The 14,875-nt window shown below is 40.1% G+C and overlaps 1 protein-coding gene across 1 annotated transcript in view; it reads right to left on the bottom strand.

The window, feature by feature from the left end:
- wdr11 (WD repeat domain 11) overlaps nucleotides 1-14,875 on the bottom strand; it is a 65,667-nt gene that overhangs the window by 35,597 nt on the left and 15,195 nt on the right. Inside the window, exons 8-11 of the mRNA XM_084735987.1 lie at nucleotides 14,393-14,591; nucleotides 12,649-12,749; nucleotides 8,351-8,527; nucleotides 752-836 (exon numbers count right to left, since the gene is read on the bottom strand). Coding sequence (XP_084592113.1) covers nucleotides 752-836; nucleotides 8,351-8,527; nucleotides 12,649-12,749; nucleotides 14,393-14,591 — 562 coding nt within the window. The remainder of the gene's footprint in view (nucleotides 1-751; nucleotides 837-8,350; nucleotides 8,528-12,648; nucleotides 12,750-14,392; nucleotides 14,592-14,875) is intronic.

The raw sequence follows: 14,875 nt of genomic DNA on the forward strand, positions 1-14,875 counted from the left end.
GATGAATTGATTTGCACGGTACACAAAGCTGGTCCCATTTTTCAAGTGCATCTAAGCTTCCTCTGCGTTCACCCACACTTCAGGAAACAAACTCACCATTCAGTTACTTGTTGGGATAAACACACGAAGGCAGCTCTGCAGTATTTTTGTAAGCTCCTTGGGACGGTGTTGCGTTTTTAAATATGCTTTGGCTTCATTACATAGTGCCAGGATTTTCTGTTATTCACCACTGAACATGAGGGATTTTTATTTGTAGTCTTTGTGATTTAATTTGCTTATAATAGCAACGCTACAACCATCTTGGCAATTGGACTTCTATGAAAGAAGCTACACTAAAATATGGTGATTTGGATGGGTTTTTGTTTGTTTTTTTTAAGTTCACTTTATCTCAAGAGTGCATTATAAAGTTGCAAGCCAAGAGCTGAAGCACTCAGAGAAGATATTTAGGAAAAAAAAATCCCATAAAGCGAGCTAAGGAATTAGTTCTCTCAAACACACAAGAGCTGACATGGCACTCTAATTATGCGATTTCCAATTGACTCTGCAAACTCTAATGAGCCTGAAAACAATCAACAGAAAATCAATCCGCTTCGAGCAGGCTGACTGGCCACTGGGGTTCATCTAACGTGCCATTTTACAGATATTTCATCGATAAGGTACCATGAGTGCATACTCTTAGGAACTGAACTGCTGGCCCTGGAAATGTTCTGCTTGCTATACTCATTTAAGTACACAGAAACGAAGGGCTTACCTGACTTCACAAGAGTGAACACTGAGTTCTTTGTGGAGAAGACCACTGGTCAGGTTATAGACCAGTACAGAGCCATTACTGGTGCCTGGAGAGAGGAGACAGAGAGCAGTGCACAAGAAATATGAGACAGACTGACACAGAGAGACGAGAGGTCACAAGCGATATAGTGAGCAGCATCTACCCTCCAGCAGGATCAGAGAGACGGTGTGTCAGAGTGACACCCCTATGTGTTCCCTGTCACCGCAGTGTGTGGATTGAGGCAGCACATCAAACCCCGTGTCACTCAGCTCGCAGCCCGAAAACACTGCACCGTTTCATCTGCTGCTGGGAGAGCAGCAAAACAGCTTCATCCCTCCCCAAACTCCACCTGATTAAATACTGCGGGTGCCATTTGACACTGTGATCACAAACTCCGAGGCACTTTGACAAAGTGGTGTGTTTTCCACATTTGTTCTTAGTGTGAAACTTCTTTTTGATGTTTACCATTCGGTGGAAAGTTTCACTATGTAAAGTTAAAATCAACCTGCAACTTTTTTAGCGTATGCAGGGAAAGCTGGCATTTTTTAGCTTGTTTCAAATTCAGAGTTGAAACACATTTATCTTTGTGCCTTACTCAAGCACACCCTGGCAGTGATGATTTTGAATATTTTAGCGTCTTCTGGGGAATTAAACTTGTGATGTTAGGCATTTTAGCCCGGGGTTTTAAGAACACCTTTTTGCTTATTTAGTGTGTATTAGTAACATGAGTATATTGCACTTTTGTGTTGGTGATTATTTCAAATTTATACTTTTATGTTTTAATATGACAAGCAATAAAAGCCCTTACTTATACTTTCAGCTTTGAGCCATAAACCAAACTGTATGGAAATTTCCCATCATTAGATCAGCCTTTTCTTGGTTTTATAGGATGCCAGTGGCTAATTCTACAGTAGTGGGTAAAACAATCAGTCGTAAGAAGAACAAAACAATTTATGTTATAAACTAAGCAAGGAAGCTGAAAGACATGGCAATTAAAATAATTACTCAGTTCTACAGCATGAGCAAAAAAACAAAATGAAACTCTGCAGCAAATGTGAAAGCAAATCAAAAGTCCATTCTCACACAATGTTTGGAAAGTGTTTAACAGGGTTTCAGGGGGTTCTTTTTATTTTTATGGTGAACACGGGCAGGTGCAGGAGCACATTTACTTCAGTAATTATCCTGAGTGCAATGGAGCTGGGCTGATGTGTCCAGTCCCACTGCAAAGGACTGCTCAGTCTGCAATGGGCTTCAGCTAGACGGCAACATGCTGACACAACATCTGGATGTGGTGATAGGCAGTGCTGCACAGGCATCTGTGTGTGTACGTGTGTGTCTTCCCCTCCTGCTCCCTGTGTAGCTGATAGATGGCATGTAGTGTGAGACTGTAGGACGTTTCAGCAGGAAGTCGGGCAATCAGGAAGTGGGTGGATGGAGATAAACATACATACTGCTGTCCCTGAGTTTCCTCACAGCCAAGGTTTGTTTACTTTAATCAACATGATCAAGAAGACGCTGCCCCTCCATATGGCCTGCTGAGCCGGGGGATGAAAACTGTTGAAAACACCGGATTTTCATTCTGGTACAAATACTTTAAATATGACAGCAAATAGAAAATGTCCCCTTTACTCACAATATAGGAGGTAAAAATCAAAAGCCACATTCAGGTAGGACACTCATCAAGCCAATCAAAAATAGGCAGTTTATGGGTGGCATTGTGGATGCTGCTGCACAATTTTGAGTCAGCAAAACCAGTCTGATAACAAATTAGACTGTAAAAACTGTATTTGTTATTTATTTTCTGAATCTTTCTTGCCAAAAATTACATTAGAAGTAATGTAAATAGTGACACTGATATCCCAGGAGGCGGTTAGCTTAGCTTAGTATAAAGACTGAAAACAGCTGGAAACAACTAGCATGAGGCTGTCTACAGGTAACAAAGCCTACCTATAAAGCTTGCTAATTAACATGTTATTTCTTCTTTGTTTAACCTGTCCCAGATCATGAGTATAAAAATGTCAAATTGTGGTTTTACAAGGTTTTTCTATTCTTGGCATGCTACAGTGATGACATGATTGAAGGAAGTCTCTGCTCCTGGCCAAGAAATTCATTAGTGAAGAGGTGCTGGTAGATGACTTTTGTTACTTTTGGTCAGAGCCAGGATAACTGTTTCCCCATTTCCAGTTTTTATGCTATGCTAAGATAAACTAAGTGGATTCTGGCTGTAGCTTCATATTTACTGTACAGACATCAGAGTGGTACAACAACTGAAAGTACAACAACTACTGCATCTCTGCAATAAAAACACACAGGGAGCAATTAACTACTTAACCTTTTAAAGGCATGTAGGGCGGTCTGCATCACATATTGTCCACTGATAGGACACACTTCAGGGCATTTTATCACCTTTTATCTACCACATGTGCATCCAAGAGGGCAACTGTGTGTTATCTTCTCAAAAACTGGGGGACAATCGCTATGACCAGTATCTTCTTTGCTTAGTGTCTTTCCCCTGCGTTGTTTTGCCCCTCAGTCCAACTGAGGGGGTGTGTCACGGTATTAAAGTGACATCAGTACAAACCCAAATAGTAAAAGTTCATCTCTGCTTCATGATAATATGTAGAGGGAATGAATTAGTTATCTCAGTTATTCTGATAAATGCCACATCTTACCAAAGGTGCTGCAGACCCAATGAGGCACTAAGGTTCTGTTCATCTGTAACACTTGTTTAATCATGATAAAGCACATACAAGTCCACAACTGATTACATTATTTTTGCTTGTTTCCTTAAGTCCTGCAGGCTGATTTCATCATATATCTACTACTGAATGACAGCCTTGATGAATCACTTTAAAACAGGAAAAAAAAATCCTGCTCAAACCGATAAGAATATTTTCTTTGCATCATTTGCTTCATTAAAATCAAATTTGATACCAATCCAAAATCTAATATGCTTCAACACCAGACACAGCTGATGACAGAGCTGCGCTATCCTCATCTGAACCCAACTCCACAAACTGGTGTGAGGTGGCAGAAGATTATGTACTTTTTTGTGGACTGCAAACATAAATGAAATTCCCCTTGACACATCATCAGTCCATCTGATATTTATTTTGCTTTTTGGAGGTGCATGCTTCAGTAGCTGCCTTTATATCAAAATGTGGGTGCTTATTTCCCAAATTCTGCACCTCACAAATTTATGTTTTTCTTGCGCTGATACTTTATTCTGCTCTTAATACTGTTTCATTTTGCAGATCCAAACAATGCAGCAAATAATAGCTGTCGGGCAAGTACAGATAAATAAATTAGGCATGCCACCATCAGATGATTAGAAATGGATGTCAGCTTGTCAGTGTTTGTGTACATGTCACTGAAATGGAAGGCTCTGGGCCTGGTACCTATCAGTAATGGAGATGTCACGTCTCACACAGATTATAGCTTTTTAGAAGGAGACCAAGAAGCACTGCTTCTGGGTAGCTAGGTTGGCTGCACTTTTTCTGTAACCTTTCCCTTTTGAAGTAAGAAGCAAGAGAGATAGGCAGAGGGGAAGTGTTAGAGATGAAAAAAGAGAAAACAGACGGGAATCCCTGCCTTCTGTCTAATTGTAATGAAACTGTGGATGGCAATTTCAACCTCGAGCGCTTCCACACCATCAGCATTGAGCTCATCTCTTGCTTTATTTGCACCTAGTGAAAGGTGTAAAAACCTGGTCTCCCTTGGCTGTTCCTCTAACTGTCGCATCGCTGAGACTCAATGAGTCCCCCTGATGACTCAGCTACACTTCAGGAAGACACCTAATGCAGATTGGAACAGGGGCCAAGACAGCGACTGAGCTGTATCTGCCAAGCACTCATGTATGGATCACTCTGGATTTAGCGATCAGGTGTATTCTCTGTCTCTTGGTAAACAGGAGAGGTGACAGACGCCGACGCCTGGCAGAACACCTGTCACAGCAACAACCTCAACATCATAACTGAGGAAGTGACAATTGTGACTGTAAGCCCAGACTCTTTTCAATTTATAAAGCCTGGCAGTGAGGCCAAGTGCCAGATTTATAATGATGGTGTGAATTCTTTTTACTATTCAAGTATAGAAATATCCATGCAGATATTTATTTCTGAACTCACCAGACTGTTGTAGGTGTTCAATTATATAGTCATAATATCCACATTACTTATGATAAATCATCAAAATTCTCATTGTGTGAATATTTGTGAAAACACCAATAGTGTTTGCACCAACATCTCAGTTTGGTCAGTGACACGGATGCCTGGCCACTTCAGAAATACCGAGATGTAAACAACAGAATAGATTACACACTGAATATTCAATTCAAGCAAACTTCAGGAGGTTAGGGAAAAGAAAAGTTTGGGAAAATGTGTCGAAGCTGGTAAAACTTACAGACCAACCACAAGAAGGAAGTGTTCATATGAACTCTTCTTGCGAACACATTAAATGTGATGCCATTTAAAGGTAGTAAAATAATCAGGAACAGTGGTGAGTTCATATGCAATGTCTACAGTGAGTACTGTGAAAATACACTCATACAATACTCAAACAACCCTACAATATTGTCACAATATTGACAAATATGATAATGATGTAGTTGGTCAAAAATATCAGAATATTTGATTGTGTCCATATTTCCCAGTCCTACAATAATATATGTAATATTCCTAACTGTGTTAATATAAGAAATTGGGGACACAGGAAATAAACGAGCCTCAGAATACTTTTTCTAATTAAACAGGCGTCAGCCTTTGGATTGTCTGGACATCGTCTCCACCTTTCAGCAGGGATGTGCTCTCCATTTAAATCCCCGGCGTAATTATCCGAGCCCCAAAACTTACTATTCACAAGCCAGCTCACAGGAAGTGGAACAAAAGGCACATTTCAATAATGCAGCTAGAGACTGTTTAACTACTTGACTCTGCAAGATGACTACGGGGACCAGACAAATGATGTGCATAGAAAGCTCAATCGCCTTATTCTAGTTATAGATTCAGAACGCCACTGGGAACCAGCTGTGCCGATTCAACCCCACACCATCTGCGGTGTGATGGGCTCCTACTGCACCGCTCTGGTATTCACACACAGGCTCTGACTGAAAAAGTATTGGCTACTTCTGACAGACTGGTGGTTGTTGTTCTTTAGGTAGAGAGGCCCTATCACTTTAAACAAAACATACCTGAGACAAACTTGTAAATAACAGATGGAGAGCAGCAGTGGTCGTCCCTTTAGGCCTTTTAGAACTATTGTACTCATTAAGTAATAATGTGCAGTGAACTTAGGAGATCTGTGTACCACCATTGTGGACGTGATGCACATATTAGAGAAACAAAGAAACCCAGTGAAAACAGTCATAAGATGTGTAGGTTGAAGGTGTTATTATTCATCTGCTTGTCTGTGGGTCTGAGGGAGGCAATGTATCTTTGAGGTATGATTAATTTATGTGGGCTATGCCAGGGGACTGAACGTAGCCTATTTTTCAGCTTGACAACTAAACTGAAGGTTTGCTGCAATGGGGAGAGAACAGCATTACGCCTGGGCCTTAAATGGAATTTTGTGCACAGGCAGAAGTGTGTACACACAGAGACATACACACACACACACACACACACGCGCGCGAAAAAAAAAGCAAAAACATCAACACATTACATACACAGTTCTGCTCTTAATTTCCCATTCAAATTGAGACTTTCATAATTTTATGCATCATTACTGTGGGGAAGATAAGGGAACAGCTTTTGAAGAAAATTGCTATGCTGATCTAAAACAAATAAATCCAAACTTTCACTGCCTCTGTCTCTCTCTCGCCTAGCAGCTGTCTCAGAGGAGTAATAACAGAGGCCGATATTTCAGATTAACTCTATGCCGTTTGCATCATTTGCTGAGACTGCACAGTCAAGATTCGACGGACTGCTGTTTACTCACTCTCTCCCTCAAAGAGTCAAATTCAGAGCAATGATTTGTACATACGGACATACTGATGTGTGCATTTCGTTTGGAAATCACAGCATTTTTTAACTCAAAGATAAAAATCTGCAAGAGGGTTCAACAGAAGTGTCAACAAGTTTAAGGAAATCCAAAATGCTTTGCTGCAACCTTAATAGTTCACATTAATTTGGACTGCAATGAGCATAATAAGACAACATTTACAGCCAAAATTAAATTAAAACCCACTTTGAGTAATGCTAGGAATTGCTGACCTGCAGATTACAAAAATATTCATTCACATTGACAGGTCCCTTAGGAAGGGCACATGAATGAATATATCTAATTATTGTGCTGCTGTTCTGGAATAAAAAGACCATAATGCTTGCCTTCATATCAGAAGCTGTTAATTTCCTGTTTTGTGATGAATCGATGTTTGAGGTCGTGCTCTGCTGCTAGTCATTACCAGTGCTTATTATGTCTTATTTTTTAGACCCAAACCACAGACGCTTATTGATGAAGGGACTGGACGCCAAAACGAGTTAAATGTGTAGCCGAAGCTGCATAATTATTCAGCCCTATACCCTCCAAAGCACTCCCCTCTAACTTGATGTTTTGTGCTCTCATCACTTGGGTAGCAACATTTCATAAATCAGACCAGACGAGCGTCTTCTCCTCAACACCTAAATCCGTGGTTGTTACAGTGATGGCATGATGAATGACAACCACTGAGACAGATTATATTAAAAAACAGACACTGTACAATAGGGATGTAACAATATAACCAAATATTGAGATATTGCAATGTGGGTCCAGACTACAATAACTCAACAAATGGTAACTTCATCTAACAAACTGAAATTTCTCCAATACTTTGTTCTGTGACTACATACCTGACATTCCCATTAGCCTCAGGTGAACCATGTGTTTGGTGCTAATGTAAGCATGCTAACATACTAAATTAAAATGGTGTGCGTGGTAAACATCAAACCTGCTAAACATTAGCATTTTAACATAATAGCTTACTGACATTTCACTCAAAGCAGCACTGTAGCCTTATACTAGCGTGGCCGTAGACTTTTAGCCCTTTTGAGATATTCACACTCTGCTAATGAATGTCCATGTGTGTATCAGTGTCAATCAAATCTGCATCCGAAATCACAAACTATACATATTGTCCTTACTCCACTGTAATTTTCTGGCTGCAGACAAATACAGAACATGATATCTAATGGTTTAACAAAGTATTTCACTCAAACTTAACTCAGCTTTATACTTTGTGATAGAACTCAAATGTACAATCCCGGCTGAGGGAAAAACACTTTGGTGGACACAGCCCCTCACAGCCATTTAACTAAACGAGCAGCAGACATCATTCATGCAACATTTAATGATGTTCAGGAAAATGTTTTGTTGCCATGGCTTTGACAAAGAAAATTCTCAAAAACATAAAAAGGAGTTCATTTATTATTGAGTTACTCTATGAGCATGGAGCAGTGAAGCAATTGGTTTTAGTCTGAAATGTCATGATGAAGCAAAACTACACACTGGACATGTGTGCAAAAAGTACTTCCAGTTTCCATGAAACCCCAACCCTGCCAGGGGCAGTGCCTTGCACTTCAGTGAGTGTTTTGCATGATTACCTACCTACAGCTAGCAGGGGTTGGTAGTGGTTGATGTTTTTGGTGGTAAGAGGTGGACACATGCGGATAGCAAATGGTGGCAGCGGCAGACCAGACAGCAGGCCAGTAAGCAGGAACTTCAGCTGGACCTCCTGCTGGTTGGATGATGGAGGAGGAGCCTCACCAGCTATCAGGGTCTGACCTAGAGAAAAAAAAAACACATTTGCTACTTAATTAATGGAGCAATTTAAAAAACATTAAACACAGTAAATAAAGTATGCATAGCATAGCTACAAAAAATATGAAGTTTCTTTTATATATCCTTTTTTCAGTGTTTTGCTATTTGAGGTAGAAGAGTAAAGTCTGCTTTTTCCTTCATCTTGAGAGGGAAAATCCATCACTTTTCATGTCAGTATCAATGACATGAAAATGGTAAATGTAGTCATTTGATCCTCAGTGCAGGCTACATTGATCAAGAAAACAGAGTTTTCCTGCTCATAGTACTGTTGAGCAGTGTCTACATGTGCCAGGATGTATTGATGCATTTTGATTCCCATGCCCATGTTATCATGTTATCACCAACCTAGCCTGTAGCTACTACTTTGTTGGCCAATTCATAATGACATGTGACAATAATACTCATTAAGCATGACTGGATGTAAGGAAATCAACCAATTTTTCAACAGATGAACTCAGTCTCCCTGTCAATATAGCACACATTGAGAAATTAATTGCTTCAATTGATTATATATTTACCATCAACACTGACTGGACATCCATGTGAAAAGTGACGAATTTTCCCTTTAACCACGGGCATGTAATCTGCAATAAATCAATATTACAACTTGACGTCTGTTTACTAAATTACATAGAAACAATTTGTGTGATTGAAGCTCCAATTAGGAATGTTCGATGAGGTTGTTTGGACCTGATCCAAGTCCTTTAATATTGTGCATGTGTTGATAGAACTGATATTTTGGCATACATTAAAATAAGTCAAGCTGATCCAATTTACATGATACTATCTGGCAGCTGAATAAGTCTGCATTAAGATAATACGGCCTGCACCACAACTTTAATGGTTCTCTGTAACTTTCTGTACCGCATTCTGCAGAATTTTGTTTAATATCTGTGGAGAGAGCATCTTCTGTAAATGTTTGGAGAGGAAGGCTTGGACAGGATTTAGACAGCTACTCTGAAGCAACCACCCGACTGGATATTTCATTAAAACTGCTGGCAGCAATTTATTTGTCCGTGCCAGTACTTCACTTGCTCACAAAAATGTGCACTAGAAATAAGTTAAAACTATTCTAATGAACCACAATCAGACATTCATGAGAGTTGCTATACCTGGAGCACTGTGCGTTACAATAAACAAAGATATCAGACAAAATTGAACACAAGCAAATGAAACAAAACTAATAAACTAACAACTGAAGCTACCTAACGTCTTGACAGTAACAACGTCAACAGCAGTCACGGTGGTTTCTTTCACAGCTCAGGCTGCATACACATGAGACAAACATGGCGTTCTAATTTTGTGAAGGTGTGATTTGTCGTACATCGGGTCCTGTGGGACATCAAGTACATGAGGACGTAGGCACAACCAGTTTGGAATAAACCTAACTTTTTGCAGCTTGGAGAGAAGTGTGCAATTATTCCCTCTTTTTGTTAGAATTGTAGAAAGAAACTTTCTACCCGGCAATAACAATCTAATCCAACACTGGTCTTTGCCTGAAGTGGAAAAGCTCTCACAATATGACTGCAACTTGAGCCAGCGTAAAGCAACCAATATAGTTGGTTTCATCAAGCTGTGCCTTCAGTTTTAACATTCTGAAGGATTTAGTTGTGGGGATTACGCCACAGACCCACGTTTTACAGATGATTATCTATATGCTTCATCCAGTTTAATCGACTTTGCTGATTTCGTTAAATTTGTAATGCCAGTCTGTCAGAGAATTTAACACCAGTTTTCACCATAAATACAAGCCCCAAGTCCACAGACCTTGTTTTTATTGAGGCATGGATTTTGATGGCCATGCCACAATCAGACAGTTAATGACCACATTTTATAGGTTCTAAATGGGCGATCATCTCCTTTTGTGTATTTGCTGCAGAGCTACAGGACATCCTCTGAGGGTGCAACAACCTTGAAGTTATAATTGGCACTGGTTGAAAAATCCATTTGGTTTTCATTTCATGCACCATAATAACCTTCTTTGCATTGGAAATTTGATGTCTCTCTAAATGAGCGCCATTGCAGTGGATTGAAGATACAATAAAATGAGATGAGGACAAACAAACCACACATCAATAAAAACAAACCATATATACAACAGATTGCCATGTCCTGCAAATAGAAATATGGTGTACTATGCCTAATGTAGGGCTGCACAATATGAAAAAAAAATCATATTGCAATTATTTTAACAGATATTGCAATTGTGTTGTGATTTACAATATGTAGGAATGTTGCATCACAATTTTTGTTTTCCAGAGCATGATGCCAGAGCATCTCCACTGCATTACAGTACTTCATTTTAATGCAGTTTTGTCAAATATTTCACCTATCAAAAAACTGCAGCTTCTGTGATTTGGACATTGCACTTTGCCACGTTGCGATTTAGATAATATTTCAATTAACTATGCAGCCCGAACCTGTAGCAATGATCAGTTTGCTTTTGCCCTTCTTGTGGCGGCCAATTAGCATCAGGTCTTCAAAACAAGCTAGCTGTTCACAGAGTTTCAGTAACCTGCAGGCCAGTGACATTCCCTCAAAACAAGGGCTTGAGTAAGCAACTGTCAGATAGAGCTATTGCTCCAGGCAGCAGCTCTCTCCAATCTCTGTGTGTGTGTGTGTGTGTGTGTGTGTGTGTGTGTGTGTGTGTGTGTGTGTGTGTGTGTGTGTGTGTGTGTGTGTGTGTGTGTGTGTGCACGCGCATGGGGAGAGACAGCAAAATCCTCCCCTCTTATGCCAGCATAACTACTACTGCTCCACCTCCCCCAAGGCCTTCTGCTCACTGGCGGTTCGACTCTTGCAGAATACAACTGACAAATGTAAAAAAAAAAAAAAAGAAAAGTAAAAAATAAAAGTCCTTGGTCTCATTACTATTCTATGCACACGTTCATCTTTTGATAGGCAGCTCTGTTCTAAATCAACAGGGAGGAGAGAAAGAGAGAGAGAGGGTGAGTGGACCAGAGAGAGGGAGAGTCAGAAACACATCATAAGCAAAAGGATGAGATGGTAAAGAGAGAAAAGTGAAAGAGAGGAAGGACCAAGCTCCCATGGGGCTCTTTGTGCGGAGCTGTTCAGACTGGGGAATAAGCCTGGCCTGTGTAGCGTGCAGGAGTCACACATTAAAGCAGAAAGTGATGGGGTGCCCTAGAGCCCACATAACTAACTGAGGTACAACAGAAGATATAAAGAAGGCCTGATGCACACAAACATACAGTGTATATAACCACACATACATACGCACACATCTCATTGTGTTAATATTTTGTGAAAGCACAGATAGCAATCCGTACTAGAGCTCTACTGTTGTGAGATTTTTGAGAATGATACTGATTTTAGAGGTAAAATTCACTGATTACCAACATGGAGGCTGACATAGTGAAACTGTGAGCTGGAATAAAAAACATACCTTTTCTATGTAGAATTTGCACCAAATAATAAAATAAATAAATACTTTAACATATTCATGTGACAACCAATTGCAGAATTGAAAACTGAGAAAATAAAGAATACATGAATATAATATAAAAGCATCAGTACTGTTCAGTATCAGTCAATTTCTGAATATTTTAATACTGTCAGTCACTTTGGGCCAGGCTGTAAAACAATAAGAGGCTTCTCAGCATTTACACCTGCCAGGGAGCTCCCTCGTGTTCTTGTAAATGTTCCCCATTGTGCTAAATCTAAATCTCCCCAAGAATCGTTTCCTGAATTATATAATCTGTAAAGAAAAAAAGGTTTTCATATCTGTGCCAGTCAGTTAACATCTATGCTGATACTGATATCTCTGTGATAGGTCAATATCATGCTGATTTATAGGAATATTGATATTTTGGCCAAAAAACTATCCACATCACCCAGCCCTGAGATCATCTTATGTTTGCACAGTTGTACAATTTTAGAGAAAACATGTATATTGAGATATCTACTATATATCTGGGAATAGCCTAAAAATATCAAGATATTTTTTATCAGCCACAACACCAAGCCCTAGAGAGAGAGAGACATTTTGCCTTGGAAACACCAAACATGACACCAACATGTCTGGTGCTGACTGATGGCGTTGACAGTGATGTGTGCAGCCGTACCGATCATGCTGTTGAGAGAAAGATCCTGAATCTTTTTCTGGTTTGGACCCAGCGGAGCTCCACAGAAGGACACGGGGGAGTAGAGCGGCGAAAGACCCGAACTGACAGAGAGGGGGAGAGAGAAAATTAATTAAATACATTTTGAAAATCATGGCACACAACCGTTATTGAAACAAAGTGAATGGGGAGTGATAAATGAACACTGCTTGTGCCAATGACAAATGTGATCCGCTTTTTAAGAAATTACCACACCAGAGGGAGATAGCAGCATCCTTGTATTGATTAGATGCAGCTCCACAAAAACAGAGATGATATCTGGAAAAATTATTTTCATGACTGCTGCAAACTGTGATGGAGCTTACACGATGGGGGCTTGACCTATAATCGAACGGGCTGAGCAGAGTGAAATATCTCACTCTAAACATCTCCTCTTAATTTATCTCTACATGCTCAGTACACACTGACAAAACCAGCTTACAGACAGAACGTAACTGGGATGATAAGTCATGTCAGTGTAACAAACCATAGCCAAAGCAGCTCTTTAGGATCCATTTTGGCTTTAACAATCACAAGGAAGCATGAGATTATTCATTCAGTGTTGTGTGAAAGACAGCAGTTGTCATCTAAAAAGCCCACCTGTTTGCAAATAGATAATTTTAGTTCACGGCCCACATACAGCCCAATTTGATCTTAATGGGCCATACCAGTAAAACCACTGCACAAGAACCAAAAAATAACATCCAAATCCAGATTTTTTCCTTTTTTAGTGTGAAGAGGTAAAAGCACATTCTGAAAACGTTCACAGTTAATGGACCATTCATTTACAAAACAGATGATGAACAGCCTGAGATGTCTTGAGGAAAAAGGGGTTCAATTTCAACAATGTCTCAGTGTTTCAACATTCATTTTACTGTCATTACATGCGCATTACAATTACGATCAGACAACTTGATGACAGCAGACATTTTTGTAATTTTCCAGACATTTCCACTCCTGTGTAGTAATGCTGCAATCACAACACAGCACCAACTAAAGTGGAAGAGGGTTATGCCTTGTCTTCCACCCCATTACAAATCAAATGTTTTAGCAGTGCATTAGCAACAGGCTTCCGCCAATATTGTTTTAAGATATTAGTCTGATACAGAGTCTTTTGTACTGAAGCTGCTGATTGACAATCTTTTGCACAATGTCGAATATGTATTCTGTATTCTGGTCTGGAATTATTGACAGGCCTGCATTTTTGGAAAGTGGCCCAGTGGGCTGGATTAGACACTTTGACACCACTAAAATAAATTCAGACAAGCCTAGAATGAGACAATTCATCGCAAGGTAACAAAAAGCACAAGCATGCCTCCCCTTGTTAATTCAATTCTGTAGATTTCTCTCATTTACCCAAAATAAATAAATAAATAAACTTAAGAGAGAAATACAAAACTGTCTCCTCGACAGCAGCAAGGGAGTGCTCCATCAAAGGGAAAGCAGGGCTCATCAACGATAGCTAAACTCTGTGCACTCCCTACCTGCACTCCTCACTGAGAGCACTAAATTTAGCTCAGAGGATTACGTAGTTTAAAGTCAGTTTAAGTCACCTTAGAAAGTATTCAAACTTTTAACCGTTACCTCTCCCTGCGATTTCAGCCAACACCTACAAAATTTTAATGTGGCTTTTCAGAATTATTTGTGTGTGTGTGTGTGTGTGTGTGTGTGTGTGTGTGTGTGTGTGTGTGTGTGTCTGTGTGTATACCTGGGATTAGCAGCAGCCTTGCCAGTGTGGGCCTTGAGCTCCCACAGCATGACTCTGCCATCGCTGACCATTAGCGCGGCGTTGTTTTCATTGACGGGGCAGATCACCATGCGATATGGCCGGACTGTCTTGGTGACTCGGATGGCATCGCACTGAGAACGCAGGTCGTAAACAAGCTCGTGGACATTCTGCTCAGGGTCTGAAGGAGTGGTGGGCACAGCAGTAGAGAAATAGAGGGAGATAAGAGTAGTAAAAAGGTAGAAAGAGCCAGTATGAGAGGGTGGGGTGGGGGAGTGGAAAAGAAAGAAGAAATGTGGGAGATAAAATTGTTGAACACATGAATGGAAGGGGACACAAACAAGGAGATAAAAAAAGAGAAATATGTGGGAGAAGACATTGAGTAGATGTTAATAATAAAGGGAATAGAGACAGAAAGAGGAAGGGAAGCAGATAAGAGAGAGAGAAAGTGAGATTTGGAGAGCG

This window comes from Lutjanus erythropterus, chromosome 14, assembly GCF_056507025.1.
Source record: "Lutjanus erythropterus isolate fLutEry1 chromosome 14, fLutEry1.hap2, whole genome shotgun sequence".
NCBI classification, from domain to species: domain Eukaryota; kingdom Metazoa; phylum Chordata; class Actinopteri; order Lutjaniformes; family Lutjanidae; genus Lutjanus; species Lutjanus erythropterus.